Source organism: Mizuhopecten yessoensis, unplaced genomic scaffold (genome assembly GCF_002113885.1).
Source record: "Mizuhopecten yessoensis strain PY_sf001 unplaced genomic scaffold, ASM211388v2 scaffold9369, whole genome shotgun sequence".
In the NCBI taxonomy this organism is placed as follows: domain Eukaryota; kingdom Metazoa; phylum Mollusca; class Bivalvia; order Pectinida; family Pectinidae; genus Mizuhopecten; species Mizuhopecten yessoensis.
The window spans coordinates 7,590-29,522 of record NW_018408013.1 but is presented as its reverse complement, the minus strand read 5'-3'; the positions used below and the strand labels follow the sequence as shown (position 1 = coordinate 29,522).

At 35.3% G+C, this 21,933-nt stretch overlaps 3 protein-coding genes across 4 annotated transcripts in view; 2 read left to right on the top strand and 1 right to left on the bottom strand.

Annotated features, from left to right (window-relative positions):
• LOC110457882 (transcription elongation factor S-II-like) overlaps window positions 1–3,234 on the bottom strand; it is a 16,678-nt gene extending 13,444 nt beyond the window's left edge. For both annotated transcript variants that reach the window (XM_021509334.1, XM_021509335.1), the window contains exons 1-2: window positions 3,045–3,234; window positions 1,092–1,160 (exon numbers count right to left, since the gene is read on the bottom strand). In XM_021509334.1, coding sequence (XP_021365009.1) covers window positions 1,092–1,160; window positions 3,045–3,113 — 138 coding nt within the window. In that variant the 5' untranslated portion in view covers window positions 3,114–3,234. The remainder of the gene's footprint in view (window positions 1–1,091; window positions 1,161–3,044) is intronic.
• Window positions 3,235–3,618: 384 nt separating this feature from the next.
• LOC110457900 (integrin beta-1-binding protein 1-like) lies at window positions 3,619–10,066 on the top strand. The gene is made up of 5 exons (XM_021509356.1): window positions 3,619–3,780; window positions 5,000–5,152; window positions 5,566–5,661; window positions 7,195–7,350; window positions 7,849–10,066. The coding sequence occupies exons 1-5, from the start codon at window positions 3,712–3,714 to the stop codon at window positions 7,909–7,911; spliced, it is 537 nt and encodes a 178-aa protein (XP_021365031.1). The 5' UTR covers window positions 3,619–3,711; the 3' UTR covers window positions 7,912–10,066.
• A 9,828-nt stretch (window positions 10,067–19,894) lies between these two features.
• Window positions 19,895–21,091, top strand: LOC110457902. The gene has a single exon (XM_021509360.1). It carries the CDS (start codon window positions 19,895–19,897, stop codon window positions 21,089–21,091), a length of 1,197 nt encoding a protein of 398 aa, XP_021365035.1.
• The last annotated feature ends 842 nt before the right edge of the window (window positions 21,092–21,933 follow it).

Below are 21,933 nucleotides of genomic sequence, written 5' to 3'. Positions count from 1 at the left end.
TATACCTTTCAGTTCTTCAGAAGAAGTCGTTTGAAGTGTTTGACACATTTGACCCCTGTGACCTTGAAAGAAGGTCAAGGTAATTTTCATTCTCAAACTTTGTTGGGCTCTATCCCAGGAAGCCACCAGCCAAATATAAAGATTATATACCTTTCAGTTCTTCAGAAGAAGTCGTTTGAAGTGTTTGACACATTTGACCCCTGTAACCTTGAAAGTAGGTCAAGGTAATTTTCATTCTCAAACTTTGTTGGGCTCCATCCCAGGAAGCCATCAGCCAAATATGAAGATTCCATACCTTTTAGTTCTTCAGAAGAAGTCGTTTGAAGTTTTTGACATATTTGACCCCTGTGACCTTGAAAACAGGTCAAGGTCATTTTCGTTCTCATACTTTGTAGGGCTCCTACCAACGAAGCTTTCAGCCAAGTATCATGACTCTAGGCCTGTCCGTTCTTCAGAATAAGTTGTTTAAATGAAAAGTTGACGGACGAGCATGGACGGACGCCGCGCCACGGCATAAGCTCACTTGGCACTTCGTGCCAGGTGAGCTAATAACTAGTTAGATTTACTTAAGTAATGATACATGTACGAGCAGTGATCAATCTACTTATTAGTCCCAAGTCCTATACTCCTAGAATTTCTTGAAATATTTAGATTTAACAGTGTGACCCATTGTTTTACAAATACATTTGAAAAGGACCCACAAAAATAAATTGTAGATTGAACACTGTACAAGTATTAGTAAAGATGTATTTAAGGTTTAAAACTTTACATTCCAAGTTCTTTAGCATTTTATATTTATAAATAAATTAACTCAGTACTTTTCAAAATGCCAGATCCCATCTGAAAAACTGAAACAGCAACAAGGAACTTTACTAAAAAAGAAAAAAGGATTTTATTTTAACTTGATAGAGATGTTTACAAACGTAACTTCCATGTTCTTTTTAATCAATTCACAAAAAGACTGTCAACAATTACAAAATTTCCAGGAATTTCTGAGAAAAAGGAAAACAAGTGAAAGACACTAGAGATCATAGGCTGATTGTAGTTGGATTACCTTCAACCACAAAAATCTAATATTCATTCATACATACCTGTAACACGTTTAAATTCATTTTCAAGTCTTTCAGCTTTTTCAGCAAATCTGACGATGAACCTTGATCCTAAAAACAAGTAGGAAGGTGTTGTAATTGTGCATCAATTGATAAAGTGACTGTAGTTGTTCTGACAAAATGTATCTATCAAATTGAATAATAATTTGGTTACTGTTGCATGCTTGTGGTAGAACACATATTTTCATACTGGACAGTGTTCACCCTAGAAATTTTTGATGCGCTATGGCATCTGCTTTTTAACCCTTCCATCACAGCTTTGATAATTAACAGACATCAGTAATTATAATTAAACGAAAAACATGCAGGTAATTGCGGTCTATTGTTCACGTTTCACACCTATAGGTAGTTCACATACCCACAGGTAAATCTACCCGCAGGGCAGAGTTCGTTGATCAGGGTGTAGGTCGTAGGGAACAATAAAAGCTAGTCTAATGAGTGTGAATCTTATTGGAAAATAAAGGGGAGAAGAGGTCATCATGTCATGATAACTTAATGTGTAATGGTCAAATGCATGTGTAACGGCTCAAAATTCATGTGTAACGGTACCATTATGCTAAAACAGCCTGGGGAGAACACTGCTGGTACAAAATGTATGTACAATTGTAAAAGATGTGTTTTTTTCATAATGTCAAAGTAGGCTCATTAGCCTCATCTGATCTAGAGGGAATTTCTGTTTCACCCGGTGACCAGTTGAAAATATGCAAAATAAACAAAGTAGAGCAACAATGTTTAGGCTTTTTATTTTAACTTAAACGTGGAATGAAATCACGGCGAAGGACAATATTACGTGACCAATTTCTGTGCCAGTCTATTTATAGCACACATTCCAATATACTGTGACACCGCTACAGATATCCAAATAGATAGAAGGGTGTCTGGAGAAAAAAAATACAAATAATTTTGATGTTTGTATCTGCTAATTTTTCACCGTAAAATGTGGGGGGTTTTCTAAATAGGATGCACTTCCTTTTACCAGGAATAAAGAAGAAAATTTACAGAAAATTAAACAAGGACACAAAATAACAATACTTTTACAACGCCAGAAGAAAACTGAAGTCTGACAAACCAGAAGACATGCATGACAATATGATAAATAATTTTGTTAAGCAAAAATATTGCATATAGAAATTATATCAACTTTTCTATCGTTTTCCAATCCAATAAAAAAGTAAATGCGGAAAAGCTACTTCTATGCATGTTTTTGAGTTTATTGTTAATTAAGTTGTTTTTGCTTCATCTTCTCTTACATCTTTGCAAGGGTTAAATATTTAAAGTGTACATGTTTGTAAACCCAAAAACAGTACTACTTCAAATTAAATAAACTCAATGCACTATGACTTATATGATGAGCACAGTGGCACATCCAAGTGCGATATGAGGGGGGAATGCACTGCCAAACCAGGATTCCAACTGGGAACCCTCCAGGTCTCCGTGTTTTGGAAAGCATTTAACAAACGCTGTATGTTTGTTTGTTTTTCATATACTATGATACAAAATATATGGTAAGGGAAGTAACTCGTTCATCCTTTCATGTATCTTGAAAATATTATTAGCATTTGACAACATTGACACTATGGGATCATTTACATCCCTCATATATATCCATCAGTTTTTAGATTTTGGCTGTTTAATAACCAAACAACACCGCAAATAGACGTCACAGAGCTCTACTGTATACAGTAGCACCATCGCTACTGTATGCAGTATATATTTTAGGGTCAAGGTCGCGGAATAGCCTTAGCAAACATCAACGAGCTCGTCAAAGTATACACAACATATACTTATCCATTTACATGTCCGCTCATAGATTGTCAAGCACTAAACTGAATATAATTAAACAAAGTGCATTATGGAAACATGTATTTATTGGAAGATGAACAAAAGAAAACGCTTTCATTTCATCCAAACATCACCACACACACGAATACTTACGGTACTATTGTTCGAAATCATCTTTTCCAACTTTTTCCCGATCTTAACGACTTCTTCTTCACAACTCATGGTTTATTTGAATGTGTTGACTCGGTTGTGTCTGAAATAATGGGTTTATTTGGGACAAACTTTGGGACTTTGCATTTGTTAATGTTTTGTCTGCGTCTCCTGAAACCGGAAGTAAACCTAATATTGAAAATGGCGGTCAATGGCCGCTTGGAAATTATTTTTAACCAGCATAATAAAAAAAATCATCCGTCTGGTCTTTCTATCATTTTGTCATTTTGAAGTAATAAAACATAACGATGCTAAATAAAATACCATTTACAGTTAAAAAGTAACATGAACCTTAAGTGAATTATAATAGTTTAACCAATTATGATATTTTTTCAATCCGGAACTGATTCTGGCCTCTTAATTTTAGCATCGCTTCATAGAAATTCATTACCTAAAATTGTTTTACTAATTATCAAAACTAAAAGGATTGATTTTTAATTGTTTCGATGGAGAAATCTGACATTTTGGCATACATCCGGATATTATTGACTCTAAAATTATATTACAGTAAGACGTTTCCTGTCCATGAACAGAAAGTTGTTTTATCTCGTAGTGTTACGTTACCTTAGAAGAGATTCAGTATTGAAGAAATATGCAGAAATAGACAAGCATGTTCAGAGGAAAGGGGAAATCGAAAAGTTCCCAGCACAGTGAAAGTGGACGCGAATCTGGGAAGTTGGTAAGAATTTAAAAGTTGGCCAGTGAACATTTCCTGAACATTTCTCTAAATATTACAAGCGTATCCCACTGAACATTTTAATTTGCAAGCATTGCTGTAAGCCTGAGACGTATAATACATTATTATACGTCTGTGTGTAAACCTACTATACTTTTGGATTGTAATAATGATGATATATAAGGGACCTTATTAATAAGTGAATTTTATAATAAAGTTAAAAGTACAAGTAATATTGAAGAAGCCTCAGCAGAACATTCCCAATGAACAGTTAAATTCAAGACATTTTTTAAATTATGTTTGTAAACACATAATAAGTTGAATATTCATTAGAGATAAAAAAATAAATAAAAAATGAATATATACATTGTTACCGATAATCAGTGTTCAAAATTATTTACATGATAATGTAACAGGAAAAGAGAAGATTAAAACTCAAGACCCTCTGATCAAAATGTAGAAAGAGTATAATCTAGCGAATTGAGCTACCTGGATGCTTACGATCAACCCAGTCTAATTATGTTACACTCCTCCCTCCATTTCTAAGTCTTGGTCCCTGCAGACAAATCTTAACAACCCATGCCCCAGATTGGCACCAAATGTAACAGGAGAAGAGAAAAATGCTCGGCTAGTGTGGGATTCGAACCTGGGACTGGCCATGCATTTTGTCTTTTGTCACATTTTGCACCCAACATGAGGTGTAGGTTGTAAATATTGATGTTTTGGGGGTGAAAACTTCAAAAAGCTTTAATATTATCATTCTTTCAATTGTATTTTTTATGTTTTGTAGACCTACAGTTAAACCTCTGTATATTTAATTGTCTGCATTTGTCAAGTGGAATTTGGACAACTAAATTGGGTTAAAGGAATAATTAAGAAATGCTGGCAGTTATGGAAGTGGTAGACAAAATCAGAGGCATTAAATCATACTTGCCAACTCTCCCTATTTAGGAGGGAGACTCACAATTTTGAACCTTAAATTTAGTAGTTTCAACCAGTGAGTTTGCTGTATTCCTTTATTCCAATATCTAACGATTTCATTTGAAAAGAAAAACTCAAAATATTTCATTTTGAAGGGTTATTTTGTCAATAGGGGGTATATATATACACACATTTTATTTATGTTTTAATATTGAGAAAGCAGAATCTCCCCCTGGGAAATTTCAATAAGTTGGCAAGTAAGACTAAATCTTGGTTTTGTTGTACATATTTATTTTTTCAGGGTGGGTCAAGTCCAGAAATTATTCTAGATGGACTAAATCAAGAGACCAATTTTGAGGTATTTTTTCTTGGAGCTGTGCAAGACATCAACATGGTCACATCACGAAAGCGAGACAAAGAGGCCCAGTTGGTTGACCAGGTGGAGGAAGCGCAGGTAAAAACTGACAACCTGAGTGAAAAAATTGTAATATTATGATATCATGTGTTGTAACATTTCCATTATGAACAGAAACATTAAAAAGAACTTTATCCCTTTTTGTGTGGGAAGCAAAAGACATACAAACAATGACTTAAGATCATGTAAATTGAGCTAAATACCAATATTGGTGTTCAGGTAAATGATTCGTAGAAGTAAAATATTTTTCTAAATGTGTAAAGAAAAAATTATCCGCCAGGTATGTATTTCCATATATACATGTATATATGGTAAAGAAATTTGTTTGTGTTTAACAAACTATTGTCTTTGTTAAAAAAAAAATGCATGCAAACAAAATTGATTTCTCAATGAATAAAAATGCTTCATACTTTTATGTGCAAAAAGAAACCTGTATTAATTGTTACTTGAAGATTGATGGTAAGCTTCCATTAACGCCAAGAGATGAAGACAAAGTTAATATCACCATTTCCAGACATGGTCTTAAGGTGTTGGACTCCACAAAGAAGGTAAGGACTGCATTGACTGTGCTTGGTAGTACATCTGTAAGAAAAACTCAGTAACTGAATACTGTCATGCTGTACTGGTGAATGCAAGTTAAAAAAAAAACCTAGAGATATGACAATGTACAAGGACTCAACCTATTTCATAAAAAAAAACCAGATGATTATTTCTCCAACAACTACAATAGCTTTCCTCACTATTTATTCATTAGATAAACTTGCTAGGAACCACTGGTGGGTATAACACACTGGACATATTTGTTTTATTCAATCTTCATACTAAGAAGACAAATAACAATGCTTTGCGATGTCTTCTTCCATTGTGAACCATAGTTTACGGCAATTTGTTTCCCCTATCAGAAACAGGAAACAGGTAAACCTTTTGTGTCTTTATAAAATTTGAAAAATAACCGACTCAAGTTAGATGAACATGATAACCAACCATCACTTCTTGAGGAACTTCTGTGTCACCAGTTGTATCAGGTAACCATTGTGATATGTTTTAGATAGATCATCAGACTGGTAACAAAACTTTTATAGTCATTAACATTAGCACTTATAATCTGTGACGATCATCAGCAATAGCAGTGCATGTTGTGGGACCACAAAACCATCTGCTGAAACATTCCTGCATAAATAACATAGCCAGATTGTCCAATACTTGTTATTCCTGTTAAGGTAATAGGATTGTGTCACCATTTCTCAGAAGAATTTCTTCAAATTTTGTAGTTATATTGCTTTGAAATAAAGAAAATTTTCTGCCCCAAAAAAATATAGGTTGTCTGAATTTTAAGGATTTTAAATGGAAATTTATGTAAAAAGGAGTGAATAAAGAAGAAGAAAAATGAAAGACACAGTTTTTTGCAAAATAATGTCAATAAAAAAGATATTGACATATATTAGTATTGCATTAATGTATATCAATTTAATAAATGCTGAAATTGTGTAAAATTAATTATCTATAAACGATTAAAAATTGACATTTTATAATAAAACCATATACACATAGTAATTGCATGTAAGAGTTATCTTTCTTGAAAAACTTCACAGTAGTGAAATACATTGTAGGTAGCCGGTTTCCTGAAGTACAAAAAAATGGACACATGTGACTCATTGATAAAAAAAACAACTGAATTAAGGCCTGGATTGCTTTGAAATACTTAAATATTGAGAGAATACACTGTTCTGTCAAAATAAACATACAATATTTATCAGTTTGATATTATAAACATTAGAATATGCGGAAATTGTGATACTGTCTCCCTACATTGGATTTTCAACTAGTGATGAACTTCCTATTTCCATTTATCAATACACTCCTATGACCCTAACTGTTACATTTACCTACACATGTAGATGACTCACTAAAGTTACATGGTACGTCTGTAATTTACAGGTTAGATTTACCTGTATAAATGGACAGGTAAATAACATAACCAGTGTATATATGGTACTTATGTTTTCTGTTTGTCTTATATTCAACTATAAATGTATATACACTATACTATATATCTAATGGTCCAATTTGTCCAATAACAGGAGGTTCTACAGAGACATCCACTCCACATTATTGCTCAAGTGGTGCATTATGAGGACGGCTTTGGTAAACCAAACGTTGCCTTTAAGATAGGACAGCTTCAGCACTCCAAGGATACCTGTATATACCAGTGTTATGTCTTCCAGTGTCCAAACGAGGTTTGTCAAGTAAAATTCTACCACAAATTAAGTTCAAAGTTACTACAATGACTTTAACTCATTCATCCCTGAAGACACATTTGAACTCTTCCAATTTGAAAGTAGGAATAGTTCGTTATGAAATTTCAGGGGTGAATGAGTTAAATTGAAATAATACTTTAATACCATTGTTATGGCTTCCAGTATCCAAGAGGTTTGTGAAGTTAAAGGATTTTCAAAGTTGTTAGAAAAACTTGAAATTGAAATAATGGTTTGTCTTTGTAAGAATTTATTTCATTTTTCACACAATCCATATTTTGTCATGTTCACTCTTAAGCTGTTACTATGATTCCAACAGTTACGGTATTGAATTAGGTTCAGCTGTGCAATCGAGCCTTATTTATCCAGTGACCATTAATCCTGCTGTGCCACTATCTAGATAGTGTTTATTTTGCGACTGATGTGATTACACAGCATAAGTCATGTTCTTACTCATACATTGTGTGTTTTTATTTATAGGATCAAGCCCAGGCTGTGTGTCAAAGTTTGAGGAACATTTTCAATGCTATAACTGTCCAGTGAAAGAGTCAGGAACAAACTGGTACAATGGCCTTATCAGAGGATAGGAACAGAGGTGCTGTTACAGTCCAATGAGCCTTATCAGAGGATGGGATTATCAGAGGATGGTAACAGAGGTGCTGTTACAGTCCAATGAGCCTTATCAGAAGATGGGAACAGAGGTGCTGTAACGGTCCAATGAGCCTTATCAGAGCATGGGAACAGAGGTGCTGTAACAGTCCAATGAGCCTTATCAGAGGATGGGAACAGGTGCTGTAACAGTCCAATGAGCCTTATCAGAGGATGGGAACAGAGGTGCTGTTACAGTCCAATGAGCCTTATCAGAGCATGGGAACAGAGGTGCTGTTACAGTCCAATGAGCCTTATTAGAGCATGGGAACAGAGGTGCTGTAACAGTCCAATGAGCCTTATCAGAGCATGGGAACAGAGGTGCTGTAACAGTCCAATGAGCCTTATCAGAGGATGGGAACAGAGGTGCTGTAACAGTCCAATGAGCCTTATCAGAGCATGGGAACAGAGGTGCTGTAACAGTCCAATGAGCCTTATCAGAGCATGGGAACAGAGGTGCTGTTACAGTCCAATGAGCCTTATCAGAGGATGGGAACAGGTGCTGTAACAGTCCAATGAGCCTTATCAGAGCATGGGAACAGAGGTGCTGTAACAGTCCAATGAGCCTTATCAGAGGATGGGAACAGAGGTGCTGTTACAGTCCAATGAGCCTTATCAGAGGATGGGAACAGGTGCTGTAACAGTCCAATGAGCCTTATCAGAGCATGGGAACAGAGGTGCTGTAACAGTCCAATGAGCCTTATCAGAGGATGGGAACAGAGGTGCTGTTACAGTCCAATGAGCCTTATCAGAGGATGGGAACAGAGGTGCTGTTACAGTCCAGTGACTTTATCAAAGTGTCAGAACAGTCAGTGATATAACAGTTTAGTGACCCTTATATCAAGGGATGGGAACACTTAGTGCTGTAACGGTCTGTCCAATGACACATTGATACTGTCCTAGTTACATTTATGAGTAACATTATGTGATATACTATAAATACTGAAACGAATTGTAGCCAAACTTGTCCCATGGATGAATGGAGACTTATGACTGCCATGAAAGACTGAAACGTGTGACAGCACGTTCCAATCAGACTTCAGTATGAATATGGTGCTTCTCATATTTTATTTGCTACAATATGTACATGTTTAAAATGTGTGTGTTCACCTTGAGTTTTGCATGTCAAAAATGGCTTTTATATTTTTGTACTTTATGTTATAGTTTGAAATATTTTATACAACAAGAACTACTGCTGGACAGTAGATCATAACTGGTTGTGAAATCTTCCTTGTGTAGGTTTTATATGGACAAATAAAATCATCCTTGCAGGTTTAGGATCGTTGTATAAAACCACACCATGTATGTTCCTATGTATGTTTTTATTCTTTATTCAATGTAAACACATGTGATCTATTCTGTAGACCATAGGCCAAACAAAACTGTATTTTCAGGTACCCTGACTGACCCTTGTTTTTCTCGCCGACCCAAACTTTTTAAACGCACTCCATCCAGTGGGATAACGTGTCCACTAGATGCAAACAAATTGATGGACAAACAAACAATATATATATACCTCTGGGCTCTCTACTCAATAGGCAGCTATCAAAACCAAACTTAAATCCAATGTTGTGATTTTAAAGACCTAAAAATATGCTTGGTCATTTCTGTAATTTCTAAAATAAGCCCCCACCCTTCAATTTAAAAAAATAAAAAGTTAAATTGAAAATATATCCTGACCGACTTACCCTGGGTTTTTTCAATCGTGTTTACCTTAAACATACATATTTATTTTGACATATTTATGTGGGGTCATTCATGCTTTTATGGACTCTTATATGGTATATTGTTGTCAATTATTATCAGTTCAAGGTTAAGGTCACTTGCTTAAAATATGTTTATGAAATAGGACTTGATCACAGTGTTGTTATGTTCAATTTCTATATGCCAGACATGTGTATGTGAGGGGTTTGTATCGCTGGTGATGTATTGGTTCTAATGAGTAATCAATATATCTATTTAGATTATTGAAATGTGATTTGTTAAGATGGTTTTCAAGCAATGAATAAATTTCTGCTTGGTTTATTTTATTAAAAAAAACAGTGTTTGATTTGTTATGTGTTTGTTATTTTATTAGTGTATTATTTTTTTCTCTTTTTGAGAATGACTAAATGTACCTTTTGTACACTATTGACCCCTGTTAATCATACAAATGTATATGCTTATAGTGCACCATCATCCAGGCCAGTATATAGTGGGAATTTGTGGAAATGATACAGGACTGCTCATACAACATAAAATGGTTAGGCATAACTACAGTACATACCTGGTATGCACTGGATTAACTTCACTTAGTCACATCCACTATCCTCGAGTTCTTCCTGAAAAATGATGACATGCTTCAGCTAGAAACCACTTTGGGTGTTAACATTTTCAGATCCCTTCAAAAAACAACTAAGCCTGCCAGGTAAGTGGTAGATAAGTATTTGTTGTTAGTTTTATGAAAATTAAAATGTCTTTTTTTCGTGATATCGCACAGAAATACTGGAGAAAAATGCATGCTGGACACTTGTGGCGATATTGAATTTCATATTTTGCTCAAAATCAAATTTAAGCAACTAATTGATCATGATATTGATACTCGACGTATTTGTAGAATGAACAAGGACACAAGAGGAGCATAGATCGAAAATTGGCGACAGATCCACCCAGTACTTCCTCAGAAAAAGTGATCGCAATATTTCAAGATGGCCGCCTAACAGCGATATTGATCTTGTGATTATATCCAAAATTGAACAAGGCATAACTGAAGACTCAGGGAAGCATACATTTTAAAAAAGATTCCTCCCGTACTTTGAAAAATAGGTAAAGTAATTTTTGTTCCCAAAACAATTTCTGGCTTTATATCAAGGGGATTACAGCCAAATATTATGAGTTTAGGCATTTCGGAATAATTTGTTTGAAAGTTTAGATTTTTTTCCCTTTCACCTTAAAAGTAGAGAAAGTCAAAGTTTTTTTTATTCACAAACTTTGTTAGGCTCAAACCCAGGAAGCTACCAGCCAAATGTCATGATTCTAGGGTTAAAAGAAGTTGTTTGACGTTTTTGAAATATTTGACATCTGTCACCATTGAAGTGGGTCAAGGTTATTTTTGTTCAAAAATTTGTCGGGCACAGTGAGTGAGTATATCAAGAATCTTTCAGCCAAAACTGTTTTAGTTTTCAGAAGAAGTCATGAAGATTTTGACCTCTGTGACCTTGAAAGTAGGCTCCAGCCAAGGAAGTTACCAGCCTAATATCATGATTCAAGGCATTTCAGTTCTTCAGAAGAAGTCTTTTGAAGTTTTCGACCACTGTGACCTTGAACGTAAATCAAGGTTATCTTTGTTTGCAACTTCTGTTGGGGCTCCACCCGAGGAAGTTACCAGCCAAATATGATTCTATGCCTCTTGGTTCTTCAGAAGAAGTTGTTTAAAGGAAAAGTTGATGACAGACAGACGGACGACCGACCTTGGACGCTGCGCCATGGCATTATAAAGAAGTTGGTATCATTGGCTTTCTATTTTGACCAATAGCACCAATCAGAAGGATCACCATACTGAGAAATGACTGTCAACGGGTGAGCATCCTACCATCAATTTACTAGGAAATATGTCTTTCATCGTTATCGGTCATGTACTGACCCCTTAAAAGTCTGAGGTGTTTGAAATAGCAGCAATCGGAGGATTCTGATGGATGTACAAAGTAAAAGTGTCTGATGGTGAGTTTCCATATGTCTGTCTCAACAAGCGATACTTTTTGTATGGCACTGCATAAGCTTTTCACTAAAACACTCGGCTTTTTAAGCTCAGAAAAAATAACAATGAATGAATGGTACAGTGTACATGGCAGGACTTTATTTTGACATCAGTTTAACTATATTTACACATAGTCTTAGTCACCATTATAATTTATTACACTGCATCCTACCAGATTGAGATCAGTTCTGTGCTATAAATACATAATGTAATGTGAGACGGTATACATAAATAGTATTATATTTAGTGTAGGAGGGTATATATATTACATTTTTCTATAATGTCTGGTAAACTTCATTCTTACGTCCTAGTTATAATAGTTGACGACAAAGCTGTTATTTTCCAGGCTTTGCAGTAGATTACATTTAAAGATATATGTACATGTAGGTAATTTTTGTAAAATGTATCAATATACAAATATACAGAAAATGCATACCGGGTATGTTGGATTTTTATAAGGAATGAAAGGTCGACACTGTTAGTACATGTAATGTGCCAAAGTCATATAATTTGAGCCGAGAGTGACGAAAAAAACTACACCATTCATGTTTCCACTCTAAAAAGAAGACCTAGAACGTCTTTGAGCATGAAAGTATCTATAGCAATGAAAAATTACTTACGCGTAATGTATTTTGTATTAAGTACACTACATTGTAGTATATTTTATATGATATAACGAGGTGCCTATGGTTTGCATTTGGTAACAGATCTCATATTGCATAATGCAGAAATAATAACTAATTCCACGGCGTCAGATTCATCCTAACCCTAAACCCTACCTAAGTCCGCGCTTATTCAAATTAATGTAGTTTTTAGTAAAGCTTTCAATTTTTCAGAAAGAAAATGTTCAAACACAGGATAAATCAATGATAATTAAGTTATATCATTTTCAGACACCACAGGTACTTACTGATGAATATATATAAATACACAATTTATGGGAGGTATATTGTTCTCTAATATGGAATTATGGCAACAAATTATATCAACACTAGTGCACAATACAGGATATCAGAATGGTAATGTAGTTACTTGTGGATTGAAGGGAGGGGGAGGGCAGGAATTGACACTTAAAGAGATAGAACTCATTTAATGGCCATGAAGAATTTAAAACCAAAATCTCCACTAAAAATAAGAGCACAATATTTCATCGGATACAAATTTTTTAAAGAATATTTTCTAAAACTTTCTTAAAAGTTTGTCATATGTGAACATGAAAATTCATTAAAAAGTTTGGTGGTAATAACTGGTCAATGACAAAATATAGGGGATTAGAAATTCTCTGCAAAACCTCTGGAAACAAATCCCTTCAGGGTGAACACTCTATTTTCCTCGGACAATATCAAAACATAGGTACAGAAATAGAATGGTATGGTAAATGTAATATAAATTAACAGAAAACAAATATCTTGATATATAAGCACGACAGACACAAGAACAATAACAACAAGATACGTCAACAAAAACATAGCTCGGAAATTTATAACAATTTTGATGAATATTTTAAATCATCAGAATAAAGTTGTTAAAGGGATACTTCAAAGAATATGAATATAGGATGTGCAGGGAGGCACTTATAGTTGACAGTATATGGCTGGTCAGGGATCTTAACTGAGCTCCAGGAAAAGATATTGTCTGAGCTTGGGGTGAAAATAAAGTAACCTATTCATCTGCCAAATTTATGTTCAGATCAAAAAATGGTTGAACCAATATACTATAGTATTGGGAATCTTTACAAAAGTTAATTCTAATTTAGCGCAAAGCTCACTTTTTAGATGCACATATTCAGGAAATGATATTTCATACTATAGAATATAATGTTTCAAATATCAGAAAAGTAAATTATTTCCTGATTTCAAGAGGTTAACTGTGAAACATACCCCTGTATAGCGCCAAATACTGCCCAGGGTAATATTCAGCCTTCACCAGTAAAATATTTACTCGCCCATCAAATTTCAACCTTCACATTCGAAATACTACATATTTATTGTAAACTGTGTTATACTTATACCTTTTGTACTCATTATGAAGGGTGGCAAATTTAAACTTTGGTGCACATTTTCAAGAATATATATACACTATATAGTAAAATATACACATCACCTGGTTAAATAATCTGGCATATTAAGGTAGTCACAGTGAACAACAATACACACCATATACACATTATTACAATTCAACATACAAAACAGGGTGAAAATAATTATATACACTAGCCCGGTGAATGAAATTATGTGTCTTGTTCTTGTGTATATTCCACGTCATGTTATCAATAATGAGAAGAGATGACAACATCAACTGGGATATCAGCAAGTTTAATCCAGTGTTTACATGTTTCGGCCCACTAGGTGGGTCGTCACCCTGTCTTGTTGTTAGATTATTACATGTGTATACTGTTTATTGCTCATGTCTTGTTCGTGTGTACCCGTATAATTCAAGTCTTGTTTTAAGGTGTATTACACATGTCTGGTGTATAGTACATTTGCTTTGTGTTTATTACATGTGTCTTGTCTCATTGTATAGTCTAATATTTAAAGGTTTCTTGATGTTGTGTATATAACATGTGTCTTCTGTTTGTGTTTTGCAAAAATATATGTGTCTTGAGTATAATACATTTGTATTGTGTATATTACATGTGTCTTGTGTATATAAGATTTGTATTGTGTATATTACATGTGTCTTGTGTATAAAACATATGGCTTGTGTATATAACATGTGTCTTGTGTATATTACATGTGTCTTGTGTATATTACATGTGTCTTGTGTATATAACATTTGTATTGTGTATATTACATGTGTCTTGTGTATATAACATGTGTCTTGTGTATATTACATGTGTCTTGTGTATATTACATGTGTCTTGTGTATATTACACGTGCTTTGTGTATATTACATGTGTCTTGTGTATATTACACGTGCTTTGTGTATATTACACGTGCTTTGTGTATATTACACGTGTTTTGTGTATATTACATGTGTTTTGTGTATACTACATGTGTCTTGTGTATATTACATGTGTCTTGATGAATGAGCTAGAAAATATAACAATATTTGACCATTAGGCCTGGGTATCACCACTTCATCCACAACCATTAAACATGAAGCATAAACAACTTCAACACATGTTAACATTAACATCAGACTTATATTTACAGCCGTGTACAAAAACCCAACATGTTATTAAAAAGACACATACTTAAAACATATTCCAATTAAACCATATAGTCAATTAATGGGAAAAGAAAGAGGTTAATTTATATGAATACATCTGTGAACAAAGATCTGATTACAAAGACTCATTGTATAGCAATAGAAAGGTAGGAATATATCAATAATCAGAACATATGTCAATAGTGTGCGGTTCAATTAACTGAAAACTCCAGCACAAAAACAAAAAAAAATACACCTTTGTCTTACTCTAAATCAAGCTGCATAACTGAAGTCTGAAGACTCCATGTAAGTTTTACTCCTCAGCAAAGGTAAACATATAAAACTAATGTACAAACTTTTGCGTCTATAAAATGAAAAAAAATAATTGAAATAAAGGCTTTGTATGAAGGCATATATTACTAACAATGTACATAAAAAGTGTACAGATCTCTTTCTTAACATTTTCTTCGGGTTGGTAAGTATGGATTATGAGGTGTTCTTTTTACACAACCAATACAAATTTCTATGTGACGTTTCGATGACTAGTACGATATGTACACTGTCACCTACATCAGACAAATGACCAATGAAGCGTATGCACACAAAGGTGTAAAATGTGTACGAGTTGTCTATACAATCGATGTCATTTTCGGCTACGCTGGAAACGTATGTACAACAGTTGTTATATATGTACCGAAATGACTCAATTCAGCTACGGTTTGTTAACACTTGGTCATAGTCATAGATGTGCGAGAGTCTTCTAAATCGAGAAGAGGGGGTTCAAAGACTCTCTTCATTGGTCATTTGTCTGATGAAGGTGACAGTGTACATAGTGTACATATCTAGTTATCTGGGCCTTACTCAAGGCTTGGTCATCTTAACCCAAAGTGAATGCATTAATCAAAAATATTTTTTTAAATGACTAAAATGTGTTTAGTTTGTATGTGCTTGATATCCTATTAACAGCTATGGTCGTTTAAGGATGGGCCCAGGTTATGGTGGGGGAGGATAGCCGATTACCTGCAGCCAGTACCTGGTGACTGCCCCAAACCTTGAACAATCATACACCTTAACCACTCAACTACTGCCTCGACTGAAATTCTAACTAATATTGTATATAGAAGGATTCAGAAGGACTCTCTGGTGACTAGAAACACAAAAAAAACGTTTTTTTATGCTTTTTAAAAATTACATGTGAAAAATTTGCATTTAGAACTTGTTAAGATAATCATACCTTGAAAAACCCAGCCCTGGTGTTGTTTACAGCAAACTTTAAACAATAACATTAAACTTTAGAAGTCTCATTTTTTACCCCTGAACATATCATATTTTAAGGGAATTAAAATTGCTGTTACTGATAAATAAAAATGTCCATTATAGCTTACATGGTAGGTTTCAAAATAACACATCTGTGAATGAACTTTATACGTTTTTCTTTTTAAAAAAAACATTTCTATTAAAATATATAAGAATGCCTATGTCTAATTACTCACTACAAAAATTTAACTTATGTCAACTTACATCTCACAGACAAAAACAACTTGGGTAGCCAGTTACACAGAACAACCTCATCACCCTGAACAATATGGTTCCTGATTAAAAGTTTGTAAAAACAAATTTTCCAGATTATAGATTCTAGATATTGAATGAAACAGTTACTGTCACTAACAAATTCATTTACTGTATATTTGGTTTGTTTGTGTTTTACCTCCTATTAACATCTATGGTCATTTAAGGACGTGCCAGATTTTGGCGGAGGAGGAAAGCCAGAGTTCCCGGGGGAAAACCACAAACCTATGACAAGTAACCTAACGACTGGCCCATGTGGGCCCCGAACCCGCGACCCAGTGTTGGAGGGCTAGTGGTAGCAGAATGTCAGGCTGTATATACCATTTGGAAAGTCTACTGGGTTAACATAAGTGTCCAGATAGATAAGGTCCCACCGTACTGCTGGGGAATTCTGTGTAACATAAGTGTCCAGATAGATAGAATTCTATGTATTGACATGATCATACAGAAATGAACGACTTGTTGTCCACAACAACCAATTTAAGCAGAATCACAGATTAATGTTAATGATATGACTGAATCTCAGCAGCACCATTCTTCAAATGCACCATAAACACAAAGTTAATCTTGTTTGAGATAACTGTTGATCAACTCTCTCTCTCTCCCTCTCTCTGAGGTAACTGTTGATCAAAACTGTTTTTTAGATAACTGTTGATCAACTCTCTCTCTGAGGTAACTGCTGATCAACTCTCTATTTTAGATAAAAGTTTCTCTCTCTCTGAGATAACTGTTGATCAACTCTCTATTTGAGATAACCATCGCTCACAGTTCCCATACTAGCGTCTATTTTCTGGAACTGTGTGGAGATTTCGTCCAAAATGTCATCAATGTGACTTCCATCACCAGAAACATCACTCACAGATCTCCTGCAAATACAAAACAAAAATCTGATTCAAAGTTTGTACAGTCTTTTTTTTATTACCAGGGTATTTGGTTTAATTGGACCATCATACAAATCAAAAGCAACTCATTCCTACAGAAGAGGAAGGATTTAAAAGAATTTGCTATATTTCTCTTATTGGGCCCCGCCCATCAGCCCCCAGGGGGACCAGACCCACCATTTATACAAAATTTGTTTCCCTTCCCCTAAAGATGCTTCTGACCAAATTTAGTCAAAATCTGCTCAGCCGTTTATGACAAGTAGCGATTTTTAGGAAAATTTGACGGCCACCGGACACCGCGCCATGGCATAAGCTCACTTGCCCTTCGGGCAGGTGAGGTAAAAATCCCTTAATCCCTACGGTAGAAGAAGGATTTTAAACGTTTTACCTCTATTTCCCCTATTGGGCCCCTCCTCTCTGCCTCGAGGAGGGCCCCACCCACCGTTTATACAAAATTGAGTCCCCTTGGCCTATGGATGCTCCAGACCAAATTTAGTCAAACTCTCCTTGGCCGTTCAAGACGAGTAGCGTTTTAAAGGAAAAGTTGATGGACGGACGACGGACGGACGGACGGACGGACGACGGACGCTGCGGTATGGCATAAGCTCACCATGGTCCTTTGGACCAGAAGAGCTAAATAGTGAATTTGAACATGGATTCGATCTTGCATCGTTCACTTGCTCTGGTCAAATGTACACTGTGTTACACAATCGGCTACATCGGATATACACTAGTATGGAAATACAATCTGTTTTAACCCAAGAAGCACCTTTCTCAGAAACGTTATGTTTTTCATTATTTTGAGCGCTTTCCCAAACAGCCACAGGAGGATTTTTAGTTAGGAAAACCCCATTACTTTCATAGATTTAATGAATATGGCTATATTTACAGTATTATATTAACAATACCTAATATCTCAGCAGTTCAAAAATTCATATTCAATTTGTTTGATATCTATTCTGTGCATTATCGCTGGTAGAAATTAATAACTCATTAATAAATATTGTTTCCTGTATTCATAAGTGTTTATTATTTAGTTTGATCAATTTCATACCCCTAAAAAAATATTAAAACTTAACCTAACAAAGCACATACAGAGAAAAACTAAAAGTCAGACATGTAACTTTAAAAACAGGTAAGTTACCTGTGGAGTAAGTATGAAACAGACTATAATTGGTTTGCCATTGTCTTCCTATATCAACACTCTTCTTTGTTCTATAAAAAGTGGGGGAACTGAGAACACCCCATATACCAGGTATGTCTTATTACCCAATACACAGGTATATCTACCTCACAGTACTGAATACATATACATTTTAGACAATTTGACACATTTCTTTGTCAGCACTGTCATTATTACTTCTTTGCCCATGTATCTATTTAAGTAATACGCATCCAACCAACATTTGTTTGGATCCAGTGCCAATATTGGATCATACTGTCGTTATTACTTATGAGACCTATATACCTACAATATATATATATATATATACAGGTATGTCTTATTACCCAATACACAGGTATATTTACCTTAGGCACAGGTATCACATTACTGAATACATATACATTTTAGACAATATTCCCCAGGTATGTAAATGCTACGGTTTATCAACACAACCTACACTGACCTAGAACACCGGCTATTGATTTATTATCAGTTTGTCTGTCGGTAACCACGCTCAACAGGGAAGTTTTTTAGTCTGCACACCTGCAGGTCTAAACAGGTGAATCTACCCATTACCATGGATGTGTGTACACAGAGCAGACATTTGTTGATATTACTTACCAGTCAGATTTTAGCCAAACATATGACTTCCAAGTTTTTACAATGTCGGCAGGAAAGTGACAGATTTATCAACAAAGCTACATGTCATCATGTGATTGTGAATCCCAGGGTTGGATAACTATTGACAATGCAAGTGAACATTGAGAAGTGTGGAATGGAAAACTTGAATTCATCATCACAGTAACCCTGTGACATCAGTGATCGTGAGGTAGTTATTTCATATTATTTTTCACAAGACTATATGGTAAAGTTTCCATTTCTTTACAAAACAAACTCTTATATGTGAGTGTTTACCGATAACAATATATATTTATACAAGAACAACAAACTTCTTCAAGTTTTCAACAAATAATTTAGCTTTTTATCAAAATGGTAACCCCTATAAGCCAAATACCTCTCCGTATTAAAGGTCAAACGACATGTATTCACCACAAGGGGAGACAGCTAGAATTCTATTGTGAAAGATGTCAGGAACTGGTTTGTCCAAAATGCCTTTCTTCTATTCACAAAACCCATCCACTTTGTGAGCTAAGTGAAATCACTCCTAAGAAAGAACCAGACATTAAAAACTTTATAGACAGAACAGAAAAAAATGACCTTGTGCAAATCTGGAAATATATCACCACTACTGATAAGCTCCTTAAAGACAACACCAGTACTTTTGAGAAGCTGTCACAAAAGTTAAAAATGCAAACAGATAAATTAAAACAAGAGCTGGACATGCTTACACAACAGACACTTTCTCTTTACCACAAAATGGAAGAGGATAATACCAAGCTGATAAAGAAATACAAACAGGACCTGGAGATGTACGAGAAGCAACTCAAACAACAAATTCAAGAATGTAAAGCAGCTCTCCAGCGTGGTTCACACATACAGATTTATGATACATATTGTGAGATCCATTCTCCTATATACAGTCTCCCTTTAAAACCTGTCCTGGGTTCTGCCAACTTCACTCCAAATGAAAATCCTCAAGATCAGTTGAAAAAAGCCTTGGTAAAAGTTACCACGTCAGGTCAAGGTCAAACTTTAACTGACCAGGATCAGTCAGTCTCTACATCTGATTATCTGGGACAACCCTCTACAACACAACAGCGGTCAGAAGCAAAAGTGGAGACAGCAGTGAAAACATACAAACTACTGCCACAGACCAAGGTAGTGGAGGAGTGGGAGTCTCCATGTAACATTAGGTCTATGTGTCCCACCACTGATGGTCAGGTGTGGACCCAGTACAGAAACAAATTAACTCTCCTTGACAGGAAGGGTAAAGTAATACACGAGGTCACACACAATGTCCTGATCAATGCCATCAGTCTGTCACCCTCCACACACACACTGTGGGTCTGTGATGATGACAAAAACATCATGGAGCTGGTATCAGGGCGACTGACACACAGATTCAGTACCAAGAAGAAACCCGAGTGTATATGTATTACAGCCAGTAACTATGTCATTGTAGGGATGTACAGACACATCTCTAAATTTACCACAGATGGTAAAATGGTGTGTACTTCTATGGCTAAAGGGACTGGGAAACCATTAGTGTGTACACCAGACAGGATCTCTGAATGTCCTGTCACTCATAATGTGGCAGTCGCTGATTACAGTGAAAGCGATGGTGGTTATGGAAACCAACATGTTGTTGTGATGGACACTGATTTCAAAGAACTGTTTGAATATAGAGGTGACATCCCCAGTACATATACACATACACCACAAACAGGAGATGGACCGTTTACCCCCCGTGATGTGGTGTATGACAGTGTGGGGAACTTGATCATAGGGGACTGTGACAACAACAGGGTCCTTCTCATCAGTGGAGGTGGTGAGTTCCTCAGGGTCATACACACAGACACAGTCTATACATGGGCTGTAGGTATAGACAGGGAGGATGTGCTGTGGGCAAAGTTTGGGTTTTATGTCAAACTATTACAGTACAGCAGTATGTGACACCTGTAACCAAACAACTAGTATATCGAGTTACCATGACAATGACACGGAAATCAGAAACAAAGGAAACTTATCACGATTACAAATCAACTAACGATGTGTGACATTCACAGGATTATAAGTAAAATGTTTAAACTACAGATTTTGTGATATTCACAGGATTATATGTAATATGTCTAGACTACAGATTGTGTGACATTCACAGGATTATAAGTAAAACGTATAGACTACAGATTGTGTGACATTCACAGGATTAAAAGTAATATGTCTAGACTACAGATTGTGTGACATTTACAGGATTATAAGTAAAAAGTCTAGACCATACAAAGGTCAGCGTCACCCCGCACTGTTTTAAGAAACTATCAGAGCGTGCAGACGAATTTTACATCAGCTTTCCGCCATCCACCCCAACCTTCACCTTATAATTATTACATTGTATGCATGTTTACTGCAGCATCAGTTTCTTGAGTGTTTTATTTACATACATCTACAAGTGTACCAAGAAGTATAGTACCATAAGTAAACGGAGCAATTCGTGTTGTTACATGTAATAGTATTTAATGATGAAAGAGCAGACACAAGTCGCATAGAGTGAAGTCATATACAACTGTACATGCACTTGTATATATTTATTCAAATGTTATAATATTTGGGCTATATCATGGTAGGGATATAGGGAATACAGATCAGAGGTTTAGACTATGCATGGTACAGGAGGTACACAACACATATGTTGTTGTATTCAGCCCCATGTTAATATACAGTTAAACCTACATAATAAGGTGTCTATAAGTTATAATTAGGTATCCTATATATCAAGGATTTTCCAACAATGATGAATC